Source organism: Schistocerca nitens, chromosome 3, assembly GCF_023898315.1.
Source record: "Schistocerca nitens isolate TAMUIC-IGC-003100 chromosome 3, iqSchNite1.1, whole genome shotgun sequence".
Taxonomy (NCBI): Eukaryota; Metazoa; Arthropoda; class Insecta; order Orthoptera; family Acrididae; genus Schistocerca; species Schistocerca nitens.
Window position 1 is genome coordinate 284,433,447 of NC_064616.1, and position 25,407 is coordinate 284,458,853.

Sequence of the window (25,407 nt, forward strand, 5' to 3'; positions counted from 1 at the left end):
GCTCTAACTCACTGAATCTGAAAGACAATACTGCTTCTTCCAGCAAAATTTGACAAGACTCCATATGCCTAAGGTACTCCTGGAATAAGTCCATGATGTCTTCACAAGGAACAAACTGTCTGCAAACACTTATGGCCACCACATTTGTTGGATCTAATACCATATGATTTTTTCTTGTGGGCACACATGAAGAGCAATGTCTATGAAACAAATCCACACACAATACAGGAACAGAAAGACAATATCAGCCGTGAAGTAGCCGCCATTGATATCCGAACATTACGCTGGATGAATCCGAATATGCTTTGATGCAGACAGCTGTGTACTGACGTTGCAGGAGTGACTTTCAACATCTTCTATAGACATATTTTTCATTGTAAATAAATGGTAAGTCCAACACAGTTCCTCATTTCTATAAATTCACTGCATTTCCTTTATACTTACATGGGCTACATTTATCTGAGCCACCCTGTACCTGTCGCACAAAATTGCAACTCTAATCATTCACATTCCCCCTGATGATGTGTACATGTATAAAGCTACACTGACATTCACCCTTGTCTTCTGCGTGTTTCATTATTTTTGTCAGGCAGTGTATTACATTCTTTTGAAAGTCTGAGTTTTCACGTATCTCATGTACCAGGAGGAATAGTTTTGTAGTAGCTGGCTCTCACAAGGATGTCAATAATTCCAGTAGCCTTGTTTCAGTTTAGGTCTTTCAGCACTCTGTCAAAGTCTTCTCACAGTAGCATATCTTCATTTTTACTACACCGTCTCCAAGTTCGTTATTCCTGCATAGCTCTTCAACATACATCTTCCATCTTTCTGCTTTCCCTTCTTTGTTCAGTAATGTGCCATCTCATCTATTAAAATTCATACAGGTGCTATTTTCTCCCAAAGGTATCTCTAATTTTCCAATAGATGCATCTGTCTTCCCCACAATCATGTATGTTTCTACAGCTTTGCATTTCTCTCCTAGCCATTTCCGCTCTGCCATTTTGCAACTTTTGTCAACCTCATTTTTAGATGCCTATATTTCATTGTGTCCATTTCATTTATTGCACTTTTATATTTCATCCTTTTGTCAATTAAATTCAATATATTGTGTGTTCTCTGAGGATTTCTACTAGGCCGCACCTTTCTGACTATATGGTACCCTGCAGCCTCCACTATTGCATCTCTCAAAGATACCCATTCTACAAGTAACTCAATTTACAAAACTCATATGAAGAATGTTTGACATTTTAATATCGATTTCACCAATCTGAATGGAAAATAAACTTTCAAATAGTTGATAACATTAAAAAAAAAAACTTTTTTGGAGATGTAGCATGTAGATAATTTTATGAAAATTCTATATCTACGTAATGATGATGAAGGAAATTTCTCAGTGGCAAATTGCAATTGAATGTTGTTTGTTTGTGAGAAGATTGTGTTGGGCCTCATGTTCAGAAAAAAACATCTACTAATACGTGTCAGAATTCAACAGTGACATGATTGTGGCCTATTGAGAGTGTGACACTGCTGCTTGTATTGGTTGGCAGCTCATAACAGTCATGGGAATATGAACTCTATGAGCTCGTGTGGGCAATACTCAATGCCACGGAGGGTCTCGAGAACTGTAAGCGACTAGCACTTGAGAAAAAGAGCTATACTACTCTCTCAGCTGTGCAGCACTATACAACCACATCATGTACCTTCAGTTAGCAAATATACTTGTTTTTAGCAAGACATGTACACCCTTTGTCAGAAAAGTTCCAGAGAGGTTTTAAAAATATTTTCATTTGCCAAGTAATTATCCTAGCTCCTATCAAAGTAGTTCCTTGGCTATCTATACACAGCTGCCAACATTTCTGGAGGTATTGGAAGCAAGCCGAAAAATTTTCAACTGCAATGCTTGTAAGCTCATTTGTCACAGCCTGTTGGATGCCGGCAATAGTTTGATGAAGCTTTCCTTTCAGTCATCTTTTTACTCCCGGAAACATGAAAAAATTGCAATGCAAGATGTCGGGCTAATATTGCGGATATGGGGTGGTAATAACAGAATATCTGGCCACATACTCAGTAACAGATAAAAAAGTATGGGATCTTGCATTGTCATGCAGTAAGAACCAGTCCCGAGAACACCACAAATCAGTGTGGTAACGTCGAATTGTTTGTCGCAAAAGTTTCAACACTTCGATGTAAAGAGTTTGGTCCACTGTTTGACCTGGAGGAACATACTCATGGTGAACTAATCCTTTACTATAGAAGAATGCGATCAATATTGCCGTTTTTCTCTAAGGTTGTCGTTTGACGTTTTTTAAGGCTGGTGATCCAGGACTCCGCCATTCAGAATTTGGAGGTTTCGTGTGAGGGTCATACTGGTAGCAAGACTTTCATCCCCTGCAATAATCTTAAACATAAATGTGGGATCACATCTGGCTCTACCTCGTAGCTAAGGAGAAATTCTTCGTGTTTCTGTTCATCTGTTAGTGTGCGAGGGACAAGTTTTGTATTAAGTTTCTATCCTACGACACACATCACGATTCAAATTATGTTATTCTGATGCCACACACACAGTTACGTAGTGGTCTTCTTGCAATAACTGCCTTACATGCTCTATGTTTGCATCAGCATGTGCTGTGGACTGGCGACCAGCTCTGGGACTGTCTTGCACTGAACTCTGCCTTCATGAAACCTTTAGTGCCACTCGAAAACGCAACTTCTCGAAAGTGCATCTGCTTGCTTGATCACTGTCCATGTTTAACTATGGGTTTTCCCAAACTTAACACAGAACATAATGTTCACTCTTTGCTCACAATCAGCATCCATTGCATCACTGAAACTAATGTGCCAAGAACCCAAACAGTGTGTTGCTGAGTACGGCTCTGGCAACTAGTGAGTTTGCACAGAAACATGGCCAAGGTCATTCCAAGGACACACACATACCAGGTAACACAAAAACAACATTTTGTTCCCTTTTAGTACTGCAAACTCAAAAACAGAAAAAACCTGTCCATGAACTTTTCTGATAAAGGGAGTAGCTACAAGGACGAAGCGAAGACGTCTGTAGTACCACAGATTGTCAGCATGGTAATCCTTGGTGTGGTAGAAGAGAGAAATGTGTTGGTAGTGGCACATCCAATTGTAACACTGGACATACAAATAACACCAGGTTGTCTTTTCAGACAATGTGGTACCACTCTTGACTAGACTTACATCCCAGAGAACACTGACACTAACCTTTGCTGCAGATAAAATCAACTACATATTTTTGGTGCACCTTTCATCTGTGGTTGCCATTTTGGGATGTCTTATATGTAGATCATATGCAAGAGAAGCACTGGCGGACTTAAATTTAGTACCTCATTTCTTAACTGTGACATTGGTAGTTAAGTCCACTATCAACTTCAGGACTAACTTTAGCACGTGATAAGCTATCTTAAACAGAGAATTATATGGTGATATGTCATTTCAGTATATCCACTCATATGAAAGTCATACAACTTTAAAGATCTGTATAAACAAAATCGTTCCACTGATAAAACTGACAGTTGACTTATGCTACTGCTCAACATGTGCCAATGTAACAAACCAAATTTCACTGATACCAATGGCAGTTCTGTGGAAGGCCAAGCAGTTTACATACTGCCCTAATATTAGTGGTTTGATGGACAAGACTTTACCTGTACAAATTATTTCATTCAGTATGCAGCTTATCTAGTTTATGCCCCCTTTCAAGACCTCGCATTTCCTTGTGTTCCAAAAATGGCCCAATACCAAGTAGCTTATGCTAACCAATTATAACTTTCAGCGTATGCTAACCAATTACAACTTTCAGGAAAATGGTTTGATACTGTAATTTCAGTAAAACAGCTCTTAATTATTGTCCCAGGATAGTTGAAAAGCATTCCTATTAACTGTGCTATCATCCCATATGTAACCTAATCACTGCTTTCATTTTATTTGCACATATCAAGAAGATGAAGTGGACATTGGAATGTACTGCAAGCAACATGAGGCCTAACTTACAAAACATTATCTGCTCTTGGCACTGTGTGTCTAGCGTGCTCAGTTGGGCTTTGGTTGCTCTCAACCCATTGCTTGAAGTAATTTTATGAAAAGTAGGTGGACAGTTCAAACATATGCCACTCTATCCGAAAGTCATATGGTACAGCAAAGACTAAACTGGCTGTCCAAATATCCAACTATGAAGGACAACCAGACAGTACACAGAGTATTTAGTTATTTTTTCTAGTCTACTACAAAGTCAACAAACACCACACGATATAATTCTGCTGCCATCATTTCAAAGAGAACCAAGTTCGTCCATGGGGTGTTGTGATCTTGTTGAATGGCTATTTCTCCTGGAATCAAAATCTCTGGAATCCCAGTACTACAAACCAACAACAAAATGATCAGCATGTCACCAATTTTGTAGCCAAAAAATATATTAACAAGACAAAAGCAAGCTCAAATTCCCATTTCAAATTACATACTGTTCAAAGAAAAAATATAATTCTTGAAAGGAGCTTTCATTATACCTTGATCCGAATAACAAAGTGACTGACATCTAACTCTTTACAGGTAGGCTACCATAGTAACAGCCAATCAGAGAATGCGCTTGGTCAGTCGCCTTCTGTTCCATTAGCCGTAGTCAAATCTCTCTGCTACGGCTACTATAGCCAGATGCAGATGACACTAGTGGCTGGTAATCTACATCTGTTTCATGGTGTGCTTTGTTTCCCTGTATGACAAGTGTATTTTGTGCTACACAATGTCTGAAGCTTGCAGCGGAAATGTTCAGTAAAGTGCAGTTACTAAACAGAAAGGTTCAGCGACCTAGTGATGTTTTACGTGTTCAGACATGCGAATTTGGTGCTCAGTGTGCAAGTATTTTGAGGAGGAGAGAAACAATGGTGTGACTCTATTGCCTCTGACAAAAGTAGTCTAATGAATTGCAGACACTTTGAAGATACACAAAACCAATGTTGTCATAGTTTGTAAGGAAAAACCACTGCCTGTCCCTCTTCGAGTAAGTGATTTCCCTAAATCGCTCCAGAAAAATGCCGGGGTGGTTCCTTTGAAAGGGCATGGCCAACTGCCTTCCCTCTCAATCCCTAATTCGATGAGACCGATGACCTCACTGTCTGGTTCATCTAAGCTATGGACACCCAGTAAAAAGAGGAGGACAGAACCATGACAAACCACCTCAGATTCACTGCAATAAGATGCTGTTTATCACCACATATATGGACATTACGAGAGAAAATAACACCCAATTATAAATAAACTGTGCATTACTCTTCATGGAGCAGAATTATCCAGTTGCAGCAAGACTTCTTAGTTAATGGTTGTCACAGTCCTCAGTTTTTGGTGCAAAAAAATTTACAGAGGGGAAATTATAGTGGAGAGAAGTAATGTAACGTGGTAGTGTTGATTTTTAAGAAGCACTATTAAAGAGCTGTTTGAAGACATTGTGTGACTCGACAAAACATCCATGAACACCGGTAACCCCATCAGAGAGAAACAGGGCAGATGACTGTTTATGTGGAAGTTCCGCTGGTCCTGTGGCAAAGGGTGCAAGAATGACAATCTTGCAATACATAATTGTCTCCTTATCTACAAATCAAGGAAAACACGTGACTACTAAGAGGAGATGACCCACGATAGTTTGCTTAAGTTGTTCCTGGGGGCAACTATTGGAAAACTTACATTAACCATATTTCATAGCAATGGATAATGCCCCACATCGTGATGATGAAGATTACTATTATTATTATTATTATTATTGTCATCTCATATCATTCAGTTATTAAAGACAAAGTCTTGACAATGACAATGAAAATAGCCGACACTGCTGAATGGTTGAAATGCCACAATATGAAAGTTCACGATAATTTATGTAAGTAGGAGCTCATAGAAATACTGAAAACAAAATAAGCCACAGTTTCAACAGTATGTTCTAGATGAGGTGGCTAAAGTACACAACCTGCCAGATTTTCTCCCATTCTTTTCCAAAGCCAATGAAAATACTCTTGCATACCTTGCTGGCCTGGCAGATATGTGAGCAAGCACGTGACAAGAGAATAGCTTAGCTGCAGCAGCAAATGGCAAATATAGACCGTATGCCAGGCAGACACTAGAACCCAGATACTCACCATAGGATCTGACACTCAGTATGTATGTGAGCCTCTGTGTAAAACAGAAGGTGTTTTAGATAGATACTACCATGGGTCACTGGCCCAGGATAGAAGGCATACTCGGCTTGCTTATGTGGTAGAGGACTACTAGCAAGAGGAAACAATTAGGTATCTAGTATCAGTCTGTCACCCAGTTGAAATGAGATACCATGAGAACCTGTGAAAGTGTGATAACAGACTAACCAGTTCTCAACAATAGGTGTCAAGAGAAGGAAGGTGAGGAGGAGGATCTTTCTCTTGAGTACAACTTTATCTACACTTTTACTGTCATATGTAACATATAATCATTGATTTCTTGTTTTCAGCACAAACAGGAGACTTGGGAAAAAAACCTTCCTACTGTGTTGTCACATCATGGACTGAGTGAGCACAAATTTTTCTTAATATCATTAAATAAATAATGACATAATAATGGAATGAAATGCAAATATCTATCACAACTTTCACAATACAACTAGAAAATTATTTTATATCTACATAACAGCAAACAATGGAGACTTTTTGAAACAAATTGTATTGAAGGGACCTCCCACCCTCTCTTTTCATTCTTTATCAAAGTATTCCTCCCCCAGATTCTGATACAAGTGTTAAAACTCTTAAATGTTAAAGTTATTAATTATCCACAAGTACTGTAATGATTGTGGTAGCATGCATCCTTCTACATAGAATCTGTCTCAACAATACTGGACCAACCAAGTAGTTGCATAAAGGTCAATCAGATTGTTTTCCCGCAAAATTACCTTCATTCCTTTTTAAAATTCTCTTCTTTGAGTTTTATACTGGCACATACTTGCATTTCGCTCTGTCTTAGCAATTACTGGGAAAGTCCATACAGAAACAGCTCCTAACAGATTAAAAAACTGTTAAGGTAGAATTTAGTTTTTTGTCTCCCATTTGTTTGAGGGGGAGGGGGAGGGGGTGAGGGTGAGTTATGGAAAGAACCTATCTGTGATCAGAAATTAGGTGTGAGAATGCAGGCTTGCAGTTGGCTGCATCATTTAGATCATTCCAAAAGGGAGAAGACTGGTTTGAGTTTAACATTCTCTCAATGTCATCAAAACACTACCTCAATTGGGTAAAATATAAGGAATGAAATTAGCAAAAGTATTGTTGAAGGAACCACCTCTGTGAACACACAAAGTGTGACTTCCCTGAAATAGCTTAAGAAGCAATATGGATTTACTGCCTGACCCTCTTCGAGTAAGTGATTTCCCTAAATCGCTCCAGAAAAATGCCGGGGTGGTTCCTTTGAAAGGGCATGGCCAACTGCCTTCCCTCTCAATCCCTAATTCGATGAGACCGATGACCTCACTGTCTGGTCTTCTCCCCACAACAACCCAACCCAACCCCTCTTCTAGTGTAATCGTAGTGATAAGCCCAACTGGGCCAAAGAAACAGCACCTCATTTTTTTGCTTACTTCTTGCACTCCCCCAACTGTTAGATGAGTCTCATCAGGGATGGTCCAAATGTACAGACTGCATTGGTCTCACATTTTGCTACCAGTGACAAACTGAAAATAGATTTTCACTTGGTAGAATTAAATCTGTTCAGTGTCTATTGTCAAAAACCCAAATGCTGAGCCTTTTCCCCTCAGTTTGATTACCTCAGTCATTCTCTGAATACTTATGTGGGCAGTAGCTACTGCTGGCATCCTCAGAACATGAAAGTATTCCCACTTAAACACCACAGCTATAATAACTAAACAATGTGATGAGCCCAATAACAGTGGTTCTTTCACTAATTCTAAAAGTTGCACATGGTTGGAATTTGAAACACTGGAGCAGAACTCTGTCATTTTCCAAACTTTCAGAGTAATCTTCATGCTCTACATTCCATTAGCTCCTGTTCTCCAACATTCAGGATTACTCTGCATATGATCAAAAAATTCAATGATACATTTAGATTCTGGAAATAGCAGTGTGCTTGTAAAGTCAATAATTCATGTAAACTCTATAAAAACCTTCAAATAATTTATTTTAAATAACACAATGAGTACTCTTTCTCTTGTTCATTTATTCTGTATCAGACCCTCATTCTTCACATCCACCTTTAATAACTTCAATTTATCACATTTAGAAATGTAAAAACAATTTTTAGCTCACTTACTATTTAAAAGAATTAAAATATTATACTGATACTCATCAGAAACATATTTTAAGTTTTATGCTCATGACCAAACAATTTTTCATGATATTTCAAATTCAAAAGATAAAGATCACAATGCCAATAGATATTATAAAGGTGTGGCTCTGTGAAAATTATAGCACTGATTGAATCCTCAAAATGTAGGCTAAAAGATAAAGATTTGAATTAATCATCTAAAAATATTTAGTTGTAAGATGGAACTGGTCCTGCAAGTATCATCACAGTTCCATCGCTTACTAGTCTTCCTCTAGAGAATTGACAAACGATATACCCACAGGAGATAAAATATGTACGCCAACATAGGACCTCTGGGAATTCAAAATCAGCTGCAGAAGTTACACTAAACACTAATAACTTCATGTTAGTACATAATGCTCTGTTCATGATTAGGTCACAAGGATGGTAGGTTACAGTTTTAAAGTCCCACCAACAATGAGACCACTACAGACTGATTTACTATCGAAGTAGTTGAGCACTGTTTTATACATGCAATCATCACAGTACTTAGGACAGAACTAGACACAACAGTGACTGTCTCACGTCACTGACTACAGGACAAATCTTTTGAAGGGTTGTACCACTTAAAAAATATCACAATCAAGATTAACTAAAATAATCTTGCTGCAATTTACAACTAAGGAGACAGACGAAGTGTATTTTACTCCACTTTATTTTATCTATAAAAATACGATCAAGAGGATGAGCAAAGAGATCTTACCATTTTGGGATCGTAAATTATCAAAGCACCGCCACTGATAGTATATCGTCTGTCACTTAGAGGGTCAATCTTCCTTGCCACTAAGCGATCATTCTCATAGTCTTCTCTGAACCATTCGTATGTTGGTGTTGGGTAACCCCCAGCAAGGCAACTGCAATACAATTTAATATTTAAAAGTAGTACTCCACAACATGTAAATTTTTCATTGTCACTACAGAGATGGTGCAAATCGAAACAAATTTAATCTCATCAATTATCCAGTCTTTTACCTTAAAGTGACATCATTCAAAGTAGATCTCTTTGATAAATCAAAAACGACATCATGTGGCTGCCTTTTAAAAAATGGACCACGTGGCACCTTTTCTGGATCTTCTACTTCCACTCCATATGTAAAAGTGCGATCTTCTACAACAAGGTAACTCAGGCTAGCTCTTGGAGCTTCGCAAATGAACAAAAGTGGTTCTTCACCATCAACTTTCTCAAAACCCCATCGTTTCAACTGGTTGGAAAAGCTGTAACAGGAATAAAGTTAAGAAACTAACTTGTTAATACAGTATAAGCCAGAACATGCATCAATAGATTATCCAGTAAAAATAGATTATTTAGTAAAACTATACTTATGGTGTTCCCAGCTACTGAGCTTTGTGCTGATGTCGGTAACAAATCATGTGACAAACAACAGGAACTGAATACAACAAATTGTGAAATAGCTGTGGTAACCAACCAGAATGCTTGTTCATAATTTCATATGGTTTTGGAAGTTAGATGGTATTTTGTTCTGTTAAGTTAGAATTTAACCACACTGTTGGAATTTTCAGCAAAATTGGAGGTTGGGCATACAAGTACGTTATTGCAATGACGAATGTATATCTTGAGTTACATTACACAACAACATATTATGGCAATTATATGTCTTTCACCTTAAGATTTGTTGGCTTTATAAACTCACAAGCAAATTTTCACATTCCAACTTAACCTAAGGCTTGGGCTATGCTACAGGCAAGTCTGTCCGAACATTGCACCTTCTTTTCCATTTACATTGCGGAGTCACCTTGCCCCCCAGGTACGGGTGCCCTTGCTTCCACATTATTCTGTTTATACGTGAATGCTGATCTCATGAACTGCTGTACAGATTGTGATACACTTTTCACTAATAAATAGACTGATTCATGAGGAACTTTTGTGTACATAATTTATAAATATAGTAATGACGTATGTGTAATATATGTACGATTATCTGTTCCTTATTTAACTGACGTTTGGGGGTGACGTCTCTTGGCAATGATGGAAACCTGGAAACGGTCAGCTAAAGAGGGGTGGTACCTGGTGGGAAAAGCAGAAGTAAATGGTCACCAAAACTAAAGAGAGCAATGATGCTTGACTCTAATCTCATAAGCTCCTTACATATGCACAAATTCACAACTTATTAATTCGTATCTCACATCCCTCCTATGTTTCCTTATAATTTCGATAATGCTGCCAATGATGGTGATGCTGATTATGGGTTTCAGGTTACTCAGCTGTAGTTTGATTGGCGCCTAAAATAAAAGCTAGATGCGGTGAAAATTAGTAATACTTTAAAATATTCCACTAAGTGGTGTACACAAATAATATGACTTCTAAGAGAAATGCGTGTCGCTAAATTAATTAAATTCTACATTTTTTATAAAAGTTCATCACATTTTAGAATGTTGTATTATCTCACAGAATGTGATATAGTCCACAATAGTTAGTTCTGAATATCTTGATAATTTTTTGCTTTGTAACTAAGCCATACCTATATACAAGATAGTCTTTATTGAAGGTTGATTCCTGTTCTGGCAGAAAAGCAGCATCCATATTGATCACCTGACTATTATCACCATCATTAACCCAGTAGTCTGGGCTCTGCTGCCGTGCACTCGTATACCAGCGACGGTGTTGTGGATCTTGCATAACGAGCTGATGCACCAGAAACCCATGTTCTTCTAGGTTGCTTACACTTACAAGATCTGCATCATATGCCTGTTAACAGAAAGCAGATAAAAGTTAAATTCCCAAATGCCTTGGTATTTGGTGCTACACAGAGTCAGAGGTCATTATTTGCTGTTTCGGTTTACATAAAAAAAAGGACACATTAATATTTGCATCCAATGGCTCCTTTGGGTCTCATTTTAACTGTTATTTTAAACTAAGAAATTAAACATTACAAATTTATTAGACAGAATTGCTGGCCAGTGCTTACTATGAGGAGGTGAAATAATAGTACTGCTAACATGCGCATGGAAAAGTATATGATACTTATAGAACTATTTGTTCCTTCCTTGGGGCAGAGAGGGAGATAGGTTGGAGAAGGTTAAAAAGGACTGGCAAATCACTCAGATCCCAGATGAGCATGATCCACCTTTGCTAGTTAGTTAGTTTCACATTCCATGGATCATTCGTACAATAAATCATAATGATGTGGAACGAGTTATTTTACATTCACATTAAAAATTATTTAGTAAATATAGCTACATGCTGAACATTTGTAAGTTTTTTTATCATCAAATATACACCAACAAACCATTAAATACATGCCACCTTTTACACATTTTCTTCAGTGGGATATAAGGGGTTGTCAAGGAGAAACTTTTTCAGTGTTTTCAGATTTTACTTTGTTGCCTGTCAGACATTTTATATCACTGGGTAAGTTAGCAAAAATTTTGGCTGTGGCATTGGGCACCCCTTTCGTGCTAAAAGACAACCTTTATGTATAGTAATCATTGTCATTTTTTGTTCTGGTGTTGTAATTGTGTACATCATTGTTCCTTTAAAACTCAGTGGATTATTTACAATAAACTTCACAATTGAATAAGTATACTGTAAAGCATAGACAGAACGCCAAACTACTTAAACAGATGCATACGGGATGATCGTGGGCGAGAACCATATATTATTCTTAAAGCACGTTTTTGAGCAACGAAACTATTCCTGCCAGTGCCGATACTGATTCTCTGGTTAACTTCACTAACCCTGCCACGTTCACCGGTTTAGTTATCCCGCATTTATTCTACGGTTAGGCGTTATTACGTGTTCGTACAGCGCATTTTCCGTGCTACTCCCAGAATTGAACTTAAGCAGCTGCTAGCCAGGGACTCTATAATTGGCACTTACTAGTGTAGTGATCTGGCCAAAACTTTTCCGGCACAGTTTCATTTTCTTGGATACACCTAGAAGATGATACACAATCTTTCTTATCTGTTATTCCTGTTTGTCACTTATTTCCACTCTGGTAGTCTGAATATATGGATTTCACTAGTAATTATAACACAGTTGATCATTCACAAACCCAGTCAACCACATAACAAACAGCGATTGGCTTTCACCCGTTCGGCTTTATTCCGCTCAGCTCGTATAACCCCAGATTCTTTTGTCTGCAGGAAAGTTTATTTCTAGATGCGGCCGGGATTCCTCTAGTAGACATCACATACACTATGCACTCATTCAAAAATCAACTTATGATTCATTCGTCAACTTAGAATGTTTTCAAAAATGTTTAAAAAAATCAACATGGATGCGTTTCAAAATCATATGAATAATCGATAGACCAATGTGTGCTGGATGTTAGGTGCTTTGTGAAACAAGGTTTTTTCCCTCAATGATATGAATATGCAGCCCCCCCCCCCCTCCCAGGCCACTAGATCCAGGCCTGCTGCGCATGTGTGAATCTGACAGATTAGGCATGCCAGTAAAATTTTTCTGGGTGGTATCTGGCTGCCTGCTGCTACTGCTTATACAGCTAACAGCCACACTTCTGTAGCCAGAAACGGGAGAAGGTACTACCCATACATGACTCACCTGCAAATGCACATGAGACCGCTCACAACTGCTCAAACAAATCTAATGTAAACAGCTGTGACGTCACACTCATAAGAGGCAATTTGTTGTTATTAAGCTTTGCATAGTCTTCCTAAAGCCTTTGACACGTTTTGCTGTTGGCAGACGCTTGTACGAGCACTATGTTTTGTTGTTTTTTCCTCTCGTTCATGTTTTATTGCTGCAGTATTACTCTGCAGTAGCGAGATACAGAAATATCCTTCGTTAGAGTATCGGTGCTTACAGCCAAAATTACAAAAATTGAACTGAAAACTAAAATAATGAAAAATTCCTGGAATTATAAAAAATTCCCCGGTTTTCCCCATATCTCCCGGTTGTCTCAGGTTGTATACACACTGGTATACCATCAATCCCACAAAATCTCTGTTTATCTAGGAGAATATTGCAATTCTCACAGTCAAAAAAGCCTTAGACAGGTCACAGAAAATGCCAACTGGTGCTATTTTTTATTTAATGCTTGTGCAACTCAGGTAAGATACTATCCTGTAGTCAGATTTAAACTAGTTGTCACTTGACAGGTTAGTGGGCTGCACAGCTCCTACCACCAATAAACCAATGGAAGGCTGGCACTGTCGACGTCTACTGGGTTGCCACCTCCACGGTGCTGTGCTGCCTAAAGCACTGTGGCAGCCAGTCCTCAGCAAGCCCCTGTAGTGAATGATATGGGTAACTTTTAGTTTCATGTGCGTTATGATGTGTGATGAAAGTACTAAAAATACAGGCAGACCGAAGCTGAAAACCCCCGGAAAATTTTCAAAATGTGTCGGACAGGGCGTAATTATAAGCAGTCAGTTGTGTGAATTTGTTTGTTCCTAGAGGGAGTATTTTGAGAGAGAGGAGGATGCAGGAGTGACTATAGTTTCTTTGGATAAAGTTGCGGAGCAAGCTGCAGCTGCTTTACTAATCAGCAAACGATCAGTGATAAGAATCTGCAAGCAGAAATTTGAGAAAGAAGACTCTTCGGAGTCATCTAAATTAGAGACACCTTGAAAGAAGAGGTACCTCAAAATGAGTGCCACAAATCTCAACTCTTTTCAGGAAGATGCACTTCATCATCAGATACACACATATTACTCTCAGATACTCACATATTACTCAGGGAAGGAGTATCCAACACTCCCAAATATACATGTTACCCTTTTAGCAGCAGACTTGTTTCAGGGTAGTAAATCATCCCTGTTACAACGTTAGGATTCGGCTATAAATCCACCTCTGACACTAATTAAAGGAATGCCAAGATATTGCAGCCTGGCAATGCTGCTTCGTAAGAGAAGTAGTAAGGAGAAATTTTGACACTGTTTAGCCTGACAAAACATGGGGGAATGTGCGACACAGTTTAGAAAAATCCTAGACAGACAATACCACAGAGTTGGTATGGAAGCACCCATCGGCAGAGGAAAAAAAAAATTGTAGAACATGTTGGAAACTCTTCAGGTTTCATTTCATCTGGGCACAGATTAATCATCATACTGCTACAAAAATATATATATATATATATATATATATATATATATATATATATATATTGACTGAAGTGGAATGGCTTTTGAAGGCGAGAGTTGAAAAGCACAGTAGAAGATCATGTGAAAAAGAGTTAAACAGGAAGCTTGGAATAATGAAGGTTTGTTACAAGAGTGCATCCAAGACTTGATAATATTTGCCACAATGAGCAGCAAGATCAATACTTCCACTGACTCTGAATTACGTGGTGTTTTCCCATTGTCTGATTGGTGTATGGTGTATAATGAATGTCTTTTTAAAGCTTGTATTTGTGAATTTATTTCGATCAATTTCTCTTTACTGTTGAGAGGCTGAAGAATACTGTTTAGCCGGTTTCCATCATCTCCTTATGGTAAGTTAGCCTGCATTTTCAATATATTTCATTTTGTTATTTCATCTGTTTAATAGTTTTAGAGACATGCAATAATAAGAAGGAAACTTTTCCGGCCAAAAAATTTCTCCTATTTCAGTAGCCAACATAACACCGGCCCTAATCAAAATTGGGGAGAGATTTTTGACATGCTTAGAGAGACCACTCAGAGCAATACCATACGTAAATTTCAGAATTTTTACGTTATTTTTGTAGGAGATAGAGACTTCAAACTTGTTATGAGTTCAATACTGACCCAACTGAATAAAAACATCTTCAGAGGCATATACACAATAAATGCAATGCAGTAAGAAAATTCTGAAAAATTGGCTGTCAAGCACAATATTTTTGTAATTAAAAAAAAAGTATTACTGTGACAGCAATAGTTTCTGAGAGATGACATGATAAATTTGAAGCTGTTTGCGAATGGGAAAATTTAATTTGTTTCAAAAAAATTACCCTAACGCTTTACCTAATTAAAATTACGAACAGATTTTTGACATTCTCTACATCGTACGTGAATTTGAGGTTCTTTCCTTGATTTCTGGGGATTTTATATCGTCGCGGAGAGCACTGTGCCGTGGTGGCTGCCTGTAGACAGCGCTTGACACGAAAACACTGCAACTTTGGAGCTCAAACATCAAGTGACAAATAGTTTAAGTTATAGAATATATCAACTTCTCAAAAATTTTGTATAATAACGCCATTATGAAACAAGTTGCTAGTTCTTAAAAGGGGGTGGGGGGTTACAATGGCATGTTTCGGCATCTCTGGAAAAAGGCTTGAACTATGGATGCATTACATGTTTTAGATAAGACAGGCAAAGGGACTGTGCTCACAAGTGGGTCCAATCTTATCTGGAATCTAAATGACATGCCCTTCCTTTTTAACCTTCCCCAAGCTATCCTAAGCTATGGTTAGACTAATTAATGAAATATTACTGTAACAGTCACAACAGGTGGCAGCCATGACAATATAATATAAGTCTATACCCTGCTGAATGAAGTAGACGAGACAGAAAATTTTTAACAAGCGGCTTTCAAAAACATCAAACACAGTATTTAATGTTAATAGGAGATCTCAATGATAAAAATGCTAAAATTTATTAAACTCCATAATGGAGACACATTAAATTTCAACAGAAAGCTACTGAAGACTAATTCGTCTTAAATAATCTAAGGATAAATAAGCATTTTCTAACTAGTAAAGATACTCATAAGTGCACTTGGTCACAACAATGTACACAATGAGTTATTGACAACTGCATTGCAAAAGAAGAATTGGGGATTTATACAGGGTGAAAATTATGTAAAATGAAAAACTCTGGAAGGTCACATGAGAAACCAAAGCAAATATTTTTCTCTAATGTCATATTTTCCCAGGAGAATTTTTGAAACTGGTAGAATGAGTTTTCTCTGGATGAAAATTAACTAAACCAACAAACTCTGGGAGGTTGCTTGGGATACTGAAAACACTTTTTCTAATGATTTCTCCTGTGAGGCATCATTTTATGGGGACATCCAATCTTTCTTCAACTAGACAAAAAGTAACAGAAACAAGTTTCAATTCTTTATTACCAAGAGACAACAGTATTAACACAACACAATTACAGTGGAGATTCAACAATGGCTCCACTGATTTGCAAACAAAGTTCACACTATTGGGTTACATTATGTCTAACACAGTGAAAGACTGCGGGAGTGTCTGCAATTTCTCCTGTTGCTGCTAGTATCCAGGCAACCAGGTCCTCTTCTGATTTAACAAGGGTTTTGTTAACAAGGTTACACATCTCTCCCCGCACAAGGAAGTCCAGAGGGGACAAATCAGGGGATCGTGTAGGCCATGGTACAGGGCCAACTCTGTCAATCCACTTTTCTTGATACTTATGGTTCAAGAATTGATGTGCAGGACGACAAACGAGTGGGCATCATGTTATGCTGGAAACACATGTGCTGTTCTGAAGTGAGTGGCATGTCATCCAATAATTCTGGCAATCTCTGGAAAGGAAATTGTAATAATGCCTGCCATTTAACAACCTACATAGGAGATATGGGCCAATTAAACAGTCACCACCAACACCTGCCCACACATTCATATAAAATCGCACTTGATGAGCACAAGTAAATGTGGCACATGGATTTAAGTTACTCCAACATGCAAATTGTGGATGCTGAATACCCCATCACACCCTACTGTTGTTTTATCTGTAAACAGCACAGAGGATGGAAAATGTAGGATCCATTTGACACTGATGATACCCTTGTCTCTGATGAACACTCGCCACTGAGAACAACGTACTGAGTTCTATTACTTAAGAAGCTATACCTGGGAATCTATTCCATATGACCTGGCCTGTGTTAAGAGTCTGCAGTGGGGCAACATGACAAATTCCTAAAGTCTTAGAAATATGGAATCTGCCTCTTGTCCTTCATTCACAGTGGTAGAAGGACAAGCTGAGCTTCACATGAGTGATGCTTTCTAAATTTGTGCTGAGTTGTGGACAGAAGCTTTTCTATATCAAGAAAATTTATTACATTCAAACTCAGAATATGTTCAAGAATTCTGCAGCATACTGATGTTAAGGATATGGGTCGGTAATTCTGGGAGTGGGTTCTTTTTCTGTGCTAGGTGAGAGATTCATTATAAATGCAAGCTAAGTATAGGGACAATAACATGTAGTACTCTCTTCTATCACACCAAAAAATATGTTAGTAAATGGAAAGAACAACATGTAACAGTGTCCCTAAGAATAATTCTGCACAACCCCGGCATTTTCATTGAAATTTGACACAACATGCACCAAAACCGGAAAATATAACATTCTACAAATACAAAGTTACATCACTGATAGCACATTATTATGCCATTTCTTGGAATATTGTAAGGCATTTATATTTTCAATATTTTATTTATTTACAGTGTGAATTAAGTTGTGCTCATACCTACTTTGATTGTGCTGAACTGTTATTACGAATGCCTTTCAATGTTGTTTCCATACTGCTACACAGTGTGCTGTAAAAGTTTTTCAATATGGCGAGGATGTAAAAATTAGGCTTCGCTACAGTTCAATTTGTTGCCATAATCAGCTTTACTCCTTTCACAACCAAACTGTCACCTTCCAACCTAACCAAGGTCTGCGCCACAGATTAGTCTGACACCACACCTAAAATTTAAGGGGGTGGGGGGAGGGGGGGGGAGGGACGTATTAACCGCACTTCAATCTGACATGCTGTATGCATAGCTACATAATTTTGGTGTGATGTATGCACCAGGTAGCTTCATAACGCTCAAGGGGTTGAAATAAGCCATTTATTAATAATGATATAAAATGAACTCTTTGAAGGAATTTCTACTTTGCCCGGGATTCATACATTTTCAAAAAGATTTTGAGTCACTTCCAACAAAGTCTGGACCTACAACTACAATTCAACCATTATAGTCTTGAGACATAATTCTGACTGGGGAGAAATCACTCATTTGCTTCCCCAAGGCTCAATCTTAGGTCAGCTATTGTTTCTCATATACATAAATGATCTTCCATCTAATATACAACAATCAGAATCAGTTCTTTTTGCAGATGACACTAGTATTTTAATCAGTCCCAGCATACATACAGAAACAGAAGAAACAATAAACTAAGTTCCTACGAGTATCATTGACTGGTTTTCTGCAAAGACGCAACATATTCTGCTCTGCACATCTAAGGCTACTACACCAATTACAGGCAAAACACATGGCGAGGAAATAATAAGCATGATGTAAACTTCAAAATTCTTAAGTGTCGATACTGATGAGGATTTAAACTGCAATTTGTAATGTCTAAAAAAACTTCATTCAGCCACATTTAAAGTTAGAATAATTTCAAATCTTGGGGAGAGACAAATCAGTAAGCTGACATATTTTCATTCAATAATGTCATGGGGATAGTGTTCTGGAGTAACTCATCTTTCATAAGAAAGAAAGTCTTCATTGCTCAAAAATGGGCTGTAGGAATAGTATATGGTGCTCACCCATGATTATCTTGTAGACATCTGTTTAAGAGGCTGGGCATTCTGACTACTGCTTCACAGCACATTTATTCCCTCATGAAATTTGTTGTAACTAATTCACTACAATTCAAAATGAACAATGATGCACACAATTACAATACCAGAAGGAAAAATGACATTCATTATTGCAAATTAAAAAACTGTCTTTAGCATAAAAAAGGGTGCATAATGCTGCAAGAAAAAATTTTGATCATTTACAACTAGATATATAAAATGTTTGTCAGATAGCAAAGCAAAACATGAAAATGAAATGAGAGAGTTCATCCTTGACAACCCCTTCTATTCCACAGAAGAACTGCCATTACTGCAATGAGTAAAATGTGGTGGGTTGGACTTACTGTCTTACAATATCTGCATATCTTTCTTCATTTTGGAAAAAGAAGCTTACAATGTTCAGAATGTTATCATATGTACCAATTAATTTGTAATGCGAATGTAAAATAACATTCCACATCATTATGATCTATCGCGCAAAATGATCCCTGGAATATGAAACTAACTCACTAACCAACAAACCTAACTTTTTTTACCTAAAGTAACTTCTGATTCATAAAGTACATTCGCAATCTATTTTCACCTACATACATAATGATCATGCCATGAAACAAAGCCCAATACAATTTACATCTTAAGAAGGCTAATCACCAAGATAGAAGTAGTAACTTCCTTTGTTTATTTTATGACCGGAATGAAAGTGTTTTTGCCACCATAATATGAGAGACAAAGTCAGTGACAGTGACACAACTATTTTTGTAGGTCTGACAAGAAATTAAGGCGTAAAAATATAGTAAATATGGTGATTTTGGTGCTGCATGACAAATTCGAAGGTTCCATTAAAACTACTTTGTGCACAATAAAACACTTCTTAATTATTATTACCTGGCAGTTTCTTCTGGCATCATTGCGTGAACGAAGTGGGGATTTAATAAACCTGTAACACGAATCTTGAAATGACAACCAATGGCGTGGGCAGGACTCTTGCTCACGCATTCTTTGGGCTGTAGCCAGGAACAGAAGACACAACGTTGCAAATATGAATTTGACGGTCATAATGGCCTGAAAATTAAAAGTGATTCTTCAGCGCTCCGTTACAAATTAGCCAATAAAACTGCAAAAAAAATCACAGGAAATAAAAACGAATACTTGCTTTCGCAGTATTATCGTCAAACAACTACATACTCGTCTACAAACATATCAATGGAGATGACAAATTATCGGTGCATGTCGGCAGAAACAAATAGCGAACCTTCACACGCTATTTGGTATAAACGCCTCATACGCTATTTGGTATAAACCACGATGTGAACAGAAACACAGGCGTGGAAGTCGTTACTGCTTGAGTGTCTACTATTATTACCATATCATACCATAAATTCACAGCCTTACGTCAAATGGCATCAAATGTAATAACGTTCATAGAATCCGAAAATACACACATACTCCAATGTCAAAAACACTCGTGATAGCGACATAAATAGAAATGAGAAAAAAAAAACACAAACTATGACATTGTACAAATACAAACAATCAGAAACCACTTGAGAGTGTGCATTATCGACTAGCAACGGATGATGAGACTTGCAGATGACATATTTTGCAAACAAACAAAACAAACGTCTTTTTACGAAACTAGTAAAACGATATTTCAGCATTCCACTATATTTGCTATTAAGTTGCCACACGTAATATACCTAACCGTGGGAGTGGCACCAAGAATAAAGTCTTTCCTTTAGTAGAAACACCATTGTTTACATGTAAACATAAGTTACATCGAAAGCATGTCAACATAAATGCTTACCATCTCGTACAAAAAAACATAAACACTACTTAAACTGAGGAATACAGGTACTTTTCTTGAAAATAAACATAAGGCGCTACCTAAACATCACTAACGGCCATGGTTCAACGATATTAGCAAATTAAGCAGGGTGTAGTACTAGACGTGACTCACCACTCAACGACTCAACGGCGAGGGACGAATCACCGTAAACAAAGAAGAGTACGTTTTTAAATAACCATTTTGCAGGAACGGGGATTATACAAAGAAACATTGAAGGTATGACCCAAAGGTGAAAAATTTTCCAATGATTTATTAGATTAGATAGAATTTGATTCAGTTTTCGTTCCATAGACCCAAAAAATGAGATGATTCTCATGGGTGTGGAACATGTCAGACAATATAACACAAAACATTTGAATATAATACTTACTACCATGATCATTTGTCAGGAGATTGTCAAACTACGTGAATACAATACAGTAAACTGGAACAGCTAATATTTCCAGAATTAATACGCTGTCAGAATGAAACATTGTTAGGCACTATTAATAAATTTTTCATACACAAAGTGCCTAAGTTTGATTGTTGTGACAAAGTGCTGTCAAAACTGAAATCTAACAGACGTTTTTACTTAAGCTAGCCTAACAGTCTCTGTTAAGATATTCATCTATAGAGTAGAAGGACTTGCTTATCAAAAAGTCTTTTAAATTCTGTTTAAATCGTGCCTTATCTGAAACCAAGTTTTTAATGGTTGCTGGCAATCTATTGAAAATGTGTGTTCCTGAACATTGGACCCCTTTTTGGTCCAGGGTAAGTGATTTTAGGTCTTTATGTAAATTGTTGTTATTCCTAGTATTGATACTATGTATTGAGCTGTTGGTTGCCAATACAGATATATTACTTGCAAAAAATTTCATTAAGGAATAAATATACTGAGAAAAAGTGATTAGAATACAAAGTTCCTTGAACGGGTTTCTTCATGATGTTCTTGAATTTACACTAAAAATGATTCTTATTAAACTTTTTGCACACTAACATCATTTGCTCGGTTTGATGAGTTAGCCGAGTATATGATCCCGTATGACGTAATGAATGAAAGTAAGGAAAGTATGCAAGTTCTTTTATATTTATATCTCCTACATCTGACATCATTCTCTCTGCAAATACAGACTTGTTCAGGCGCTTAAGCAATTTTGTGGTATGCCGTGGTATGACTCGCGTTTCTCAAGCTCTGACGATCACCGCACCTAAGAGATCTGAAAGTAAAGTCCCTTTAAGCCCTTAACTGTTAAGTGCTTAACATTTTAAGGTGGCTCAGTCACAGGGCTTTAGGAACCAACAAAGTACATCTACTCGTTTTCACGTCGGTTTTTGTAGGCTATGTCCAGTATAGGCCTACGGACAAGCAAGACCTCCACGCTTGGAGATCATTGATACTGTTCACAACAAGGAATTTCACCTGACCCTGGGTGCCTACAGACCCACCCCTGAAACCAACGTCTGTACTTAGGGTGATAAGCTAACACTAACCATGAGATGACAATACCTCATGGTGTTACTGGCATACAGGTTTTTGGATACCATTCAGAAGTCGCTCTTGTGGCACTTGTTGTGGACAAAATATGAAATGTTATCCAGTGCTGGATCCAGCGAATGTTCTGGTTGTTAACAGAGTCCAAATGGTTCAAATGGCTCTGAGCGCTATGGGACTTAACATCTCAGGTCATCAGTCCTCTAGAACTTAGAACTACTTAAACCTAACTAACATAAGGACATCACACACATCCATGCCTGAGGCAGGATTCGAACCTGCGACCGTAGCGGTCGCGCAATTCCAGACTGAAGCACCTAGAATCGCTCGGTCACCAACGGCCGGCTAACAGAGTCCAAAATTATCTTAGAGGTAATAGAGGATAAACGAATCTTTCATCATGATTTCTATTTAAAAGTAATATTTTTCTTCAGTTAAACCCAGTACCACAGTGATACATCTGAGCAAATGAACAACATTAATTCTTACATGGTTTGTCCTGACTGTGCCCTAAAGATCTGTTTACCAAATAAACTTACTATGATTGGCACAAAGATATATTTGATCTTGAGGGCGTCTTTGAACCACAAGATATCCCGATGCTCTAACTCAGAGAGGTTTTCAAATCGTTCAAACATGTGACCAGTAGAGGAATCCTGAACTTCCTTATTCGCTTAGAACTAACGAAGGTGATGTTCTGTTGAGTACCAGAGCAGGTAGGAACCAGAGAAAGTAGTTTAACAGATACAATGACCAAGGAGATGTAAATAACTCCTTCTATGATGCTAAGATTCATCCAACATAGCTTGTAGCAGTACTAGTAATTTATTTGTCCACATTTATTCAGTGCTGAATAAAAACTTGATGAGTTGTCACATTTTGTGAAATATTGCACTGTAGGCCTTTATGTACTTTAAAAGTAGCTAATGTAATGATGTAGCTGTAATGTACAATAGGATTATACACTTTAGTTACAGGTGCAATACGAGTTCAAAGGTTACATTTAAAAAAAATTATATACACTACTGCTTATTTACAGGATAGGAAAAATAAAACTTGCCAACAAAATACTGCATACACCTCAAGATAGGACACCCATATTACATCCTCTGCCCCAGGAGCAGATGATGTAAGTTTGATTGCCTGTCTTAAGGTGTATGAAATATTTTCCATACCAGTGTCATTTCGCCCACCCTGTATAATACTGTATATATTCAAAAATGACAGTTTGCCTTGTACTGGAAATACATATGCTACATTTACTGAAGAGCTGTATATGGGGTGATTAAAAATTGCATGAAATTGGACAACTCCATTATTTGTACAGTCACCAAAAAAACAATAGAGGGCAAAATGTTGGGCATACATTTTAAATCATGAACTTAATGTTGAATTTTCCTTTGTTTCCGGTAATTAACAACAATGTCCCTGTAAACAATCCAGGAAAGGGTGGAAATGGTTCTTATCCATGTTGCAGGCATTAATCTGTGGAGGAATATCACAGATGGCATCGAGATCAACTGCCCTCATGTCACATAACCACAGATCATTTACTGGAGCAGATCAACGCAGCAGGCAGTATCCATGATAAATGACAGTCTGGGTAGCCATATACAGCAACAGATTGTGCAACCTCAGCTAGCATAGTAGCTAAGCTGACAGTGAATCCAACATGGTCAACAAGAAAAGTAGCTCAAGGACGTGGCATCAGTCAAGCATCTATGTTCAGGAAATTATCCAGAAATCACTTCAATCCATGTCATGCGCATTTTGTCCAAGAAATTCATGGAGATGCTGTAAATAGACAGCTGCAGTTCTGTAAGTGGTTAACAGAAAGACAAACGCACCAGCTGGACCTTGAAGCTGATATTCGTTTCATCGATGAGGCTTGTTTCCACCTGACTGGAACAGTGAATAGACATAACACTTTTTATTAGGCAACTGTGAACCAATACATTTCCATAGATGCTCATTATCAGACTGAACCAAGGCTAAATGTGTAGTTTGGCATACATGGAGATCTTCCCCGTATTTCTTAACGACAGTCTTAGTGGTGAACTGTACAGGGAGCATTGCAAGATGACACTCCTGCCCTACTTGGGGGGTTTTCTTTCAGCAAGATGGACCACTGCCATATTTCAGACGAACAAATCGCGAATTGCTGAATGTTGGATACATGAAGGGATCCAGTGGAATGGCTGTCTAGATCATCAGATTTTACAGTAATTGACGATTCCCTTTGGAGCCATCTCAGATCTGCTGTGTACAGAAACAGGCCCCGAACAATGCAGAACTACAGAAAAACGTCAGAAGAACCTGTGCAGCAATAACACCTATGATGTTACGTAAATTGTGTAAGAGTTATGTTAACCATATTTGGATGTGCTGACAACATGATGGCAATCAATTTGAAAAAAAAATCCTGCAGTAGCGTCCAACGATGAAGCTGCAGGACATGGCAGTACAAGTCAATCATTTGTTTCAGTTTGCCACTCCATGAATGGTGATTGCAATTTTGTTGTTAAGTCATAAATGCTGTACGGATATGACATTGGTTTGTTTATGTTTGTTTCAGTTTGCTATTTTCACAGTAATCTTGTTTTGTTAAGTTTGTGATTTTAAGCAGACTAATAAAGTTACCAATAATTAACCTGAATGGTGAATCTTATGTTGCGACAGTTAACATCATAATGAAAAAATATATTTCCAACAATTTTGTCCTTTATCGTTTTTTCAGTATTTGCACAAGTAACACAGTTGTCCTATATCACTTGACTTTTGAATCAGCCTGTATATTCGCTACTGTCATCTAGATCTACAAAGGTATGGCCCAAAGTAGCCAGAGAGCCATTACTACCTGATTTTGATGCAGTGTCAGTATTTTCATCCACAGTATCTGTTAATAACATTTTAAAGAAGGAATTCAATTTTAGCTGAGACTCTTTTGTACACTGGTCTTTTATCACTTGTTGTTTCATCTTGTCTAGTGTAAGGTAATACTTTTAGTATTCTTGATTAATGTTAATAAATTTGATAAGTATGTCCACATTTTCCCTTACATTTGACAGTCTAGCCTGTATATTTTCTGATATCAATGATTTCCTCTTCCTTGCTGGAAGCTCCTCCTGCCTGGTCCATTATTTTCCTCGCAATCAGCATTTGGTGGCAAAATCTTCTTCATTTTTATCCAGCCAGTCACAGACACCCTCCACCATTGTAGTTCAAAACACAGCCTGGATTTCAGAATATTTCATTCCTTCACCACCAAAC

The 25,407-nt window shown here is 37.7% G+C and overlaps 1 protein-coding gene across 2 annotated transcripts in view; it reads right to left on the minus strand.

Moving 5' to 3' along the window:
* LOC126248253 (contactin) overlaps positions 1–20,733 on the minus strand; it is a 163,633-nt gene extending 142,900 nt beyond the window's left edge. For both annotated transcript variants that reach the window (XM_049949104.1, XM_049949105.1), the window contains exons 1-5: positions 20,625–20,733; positions 19,706–19,882; positions 10,827–11,053; positions 9,319–9,561; positions 9,050–9,200 (exon numbers count right to left, since the gene is read on the minus strand). In XM_049949104.1, the coding sequence (XP_049805061.1) occupies positions 9,050–9,200; positions 9,319–9,561; positions 10,827–11,053; positions 19,706–19,882; positions 20,625–20,627 (801 nt within the window). In that variant the 5' untranslated portion in view covers positions 20,628–20,733. The remainder of the gene's footprint in view (positions 1–9,049; positions 9,201–9,318; positions 9,562–10,826; positions 11,054–19,705; positions 19,883–20,624) is intronic.
* Between the last annotated feature and the right edge of the window lie 4,674 nt (positions 20,734–25,407).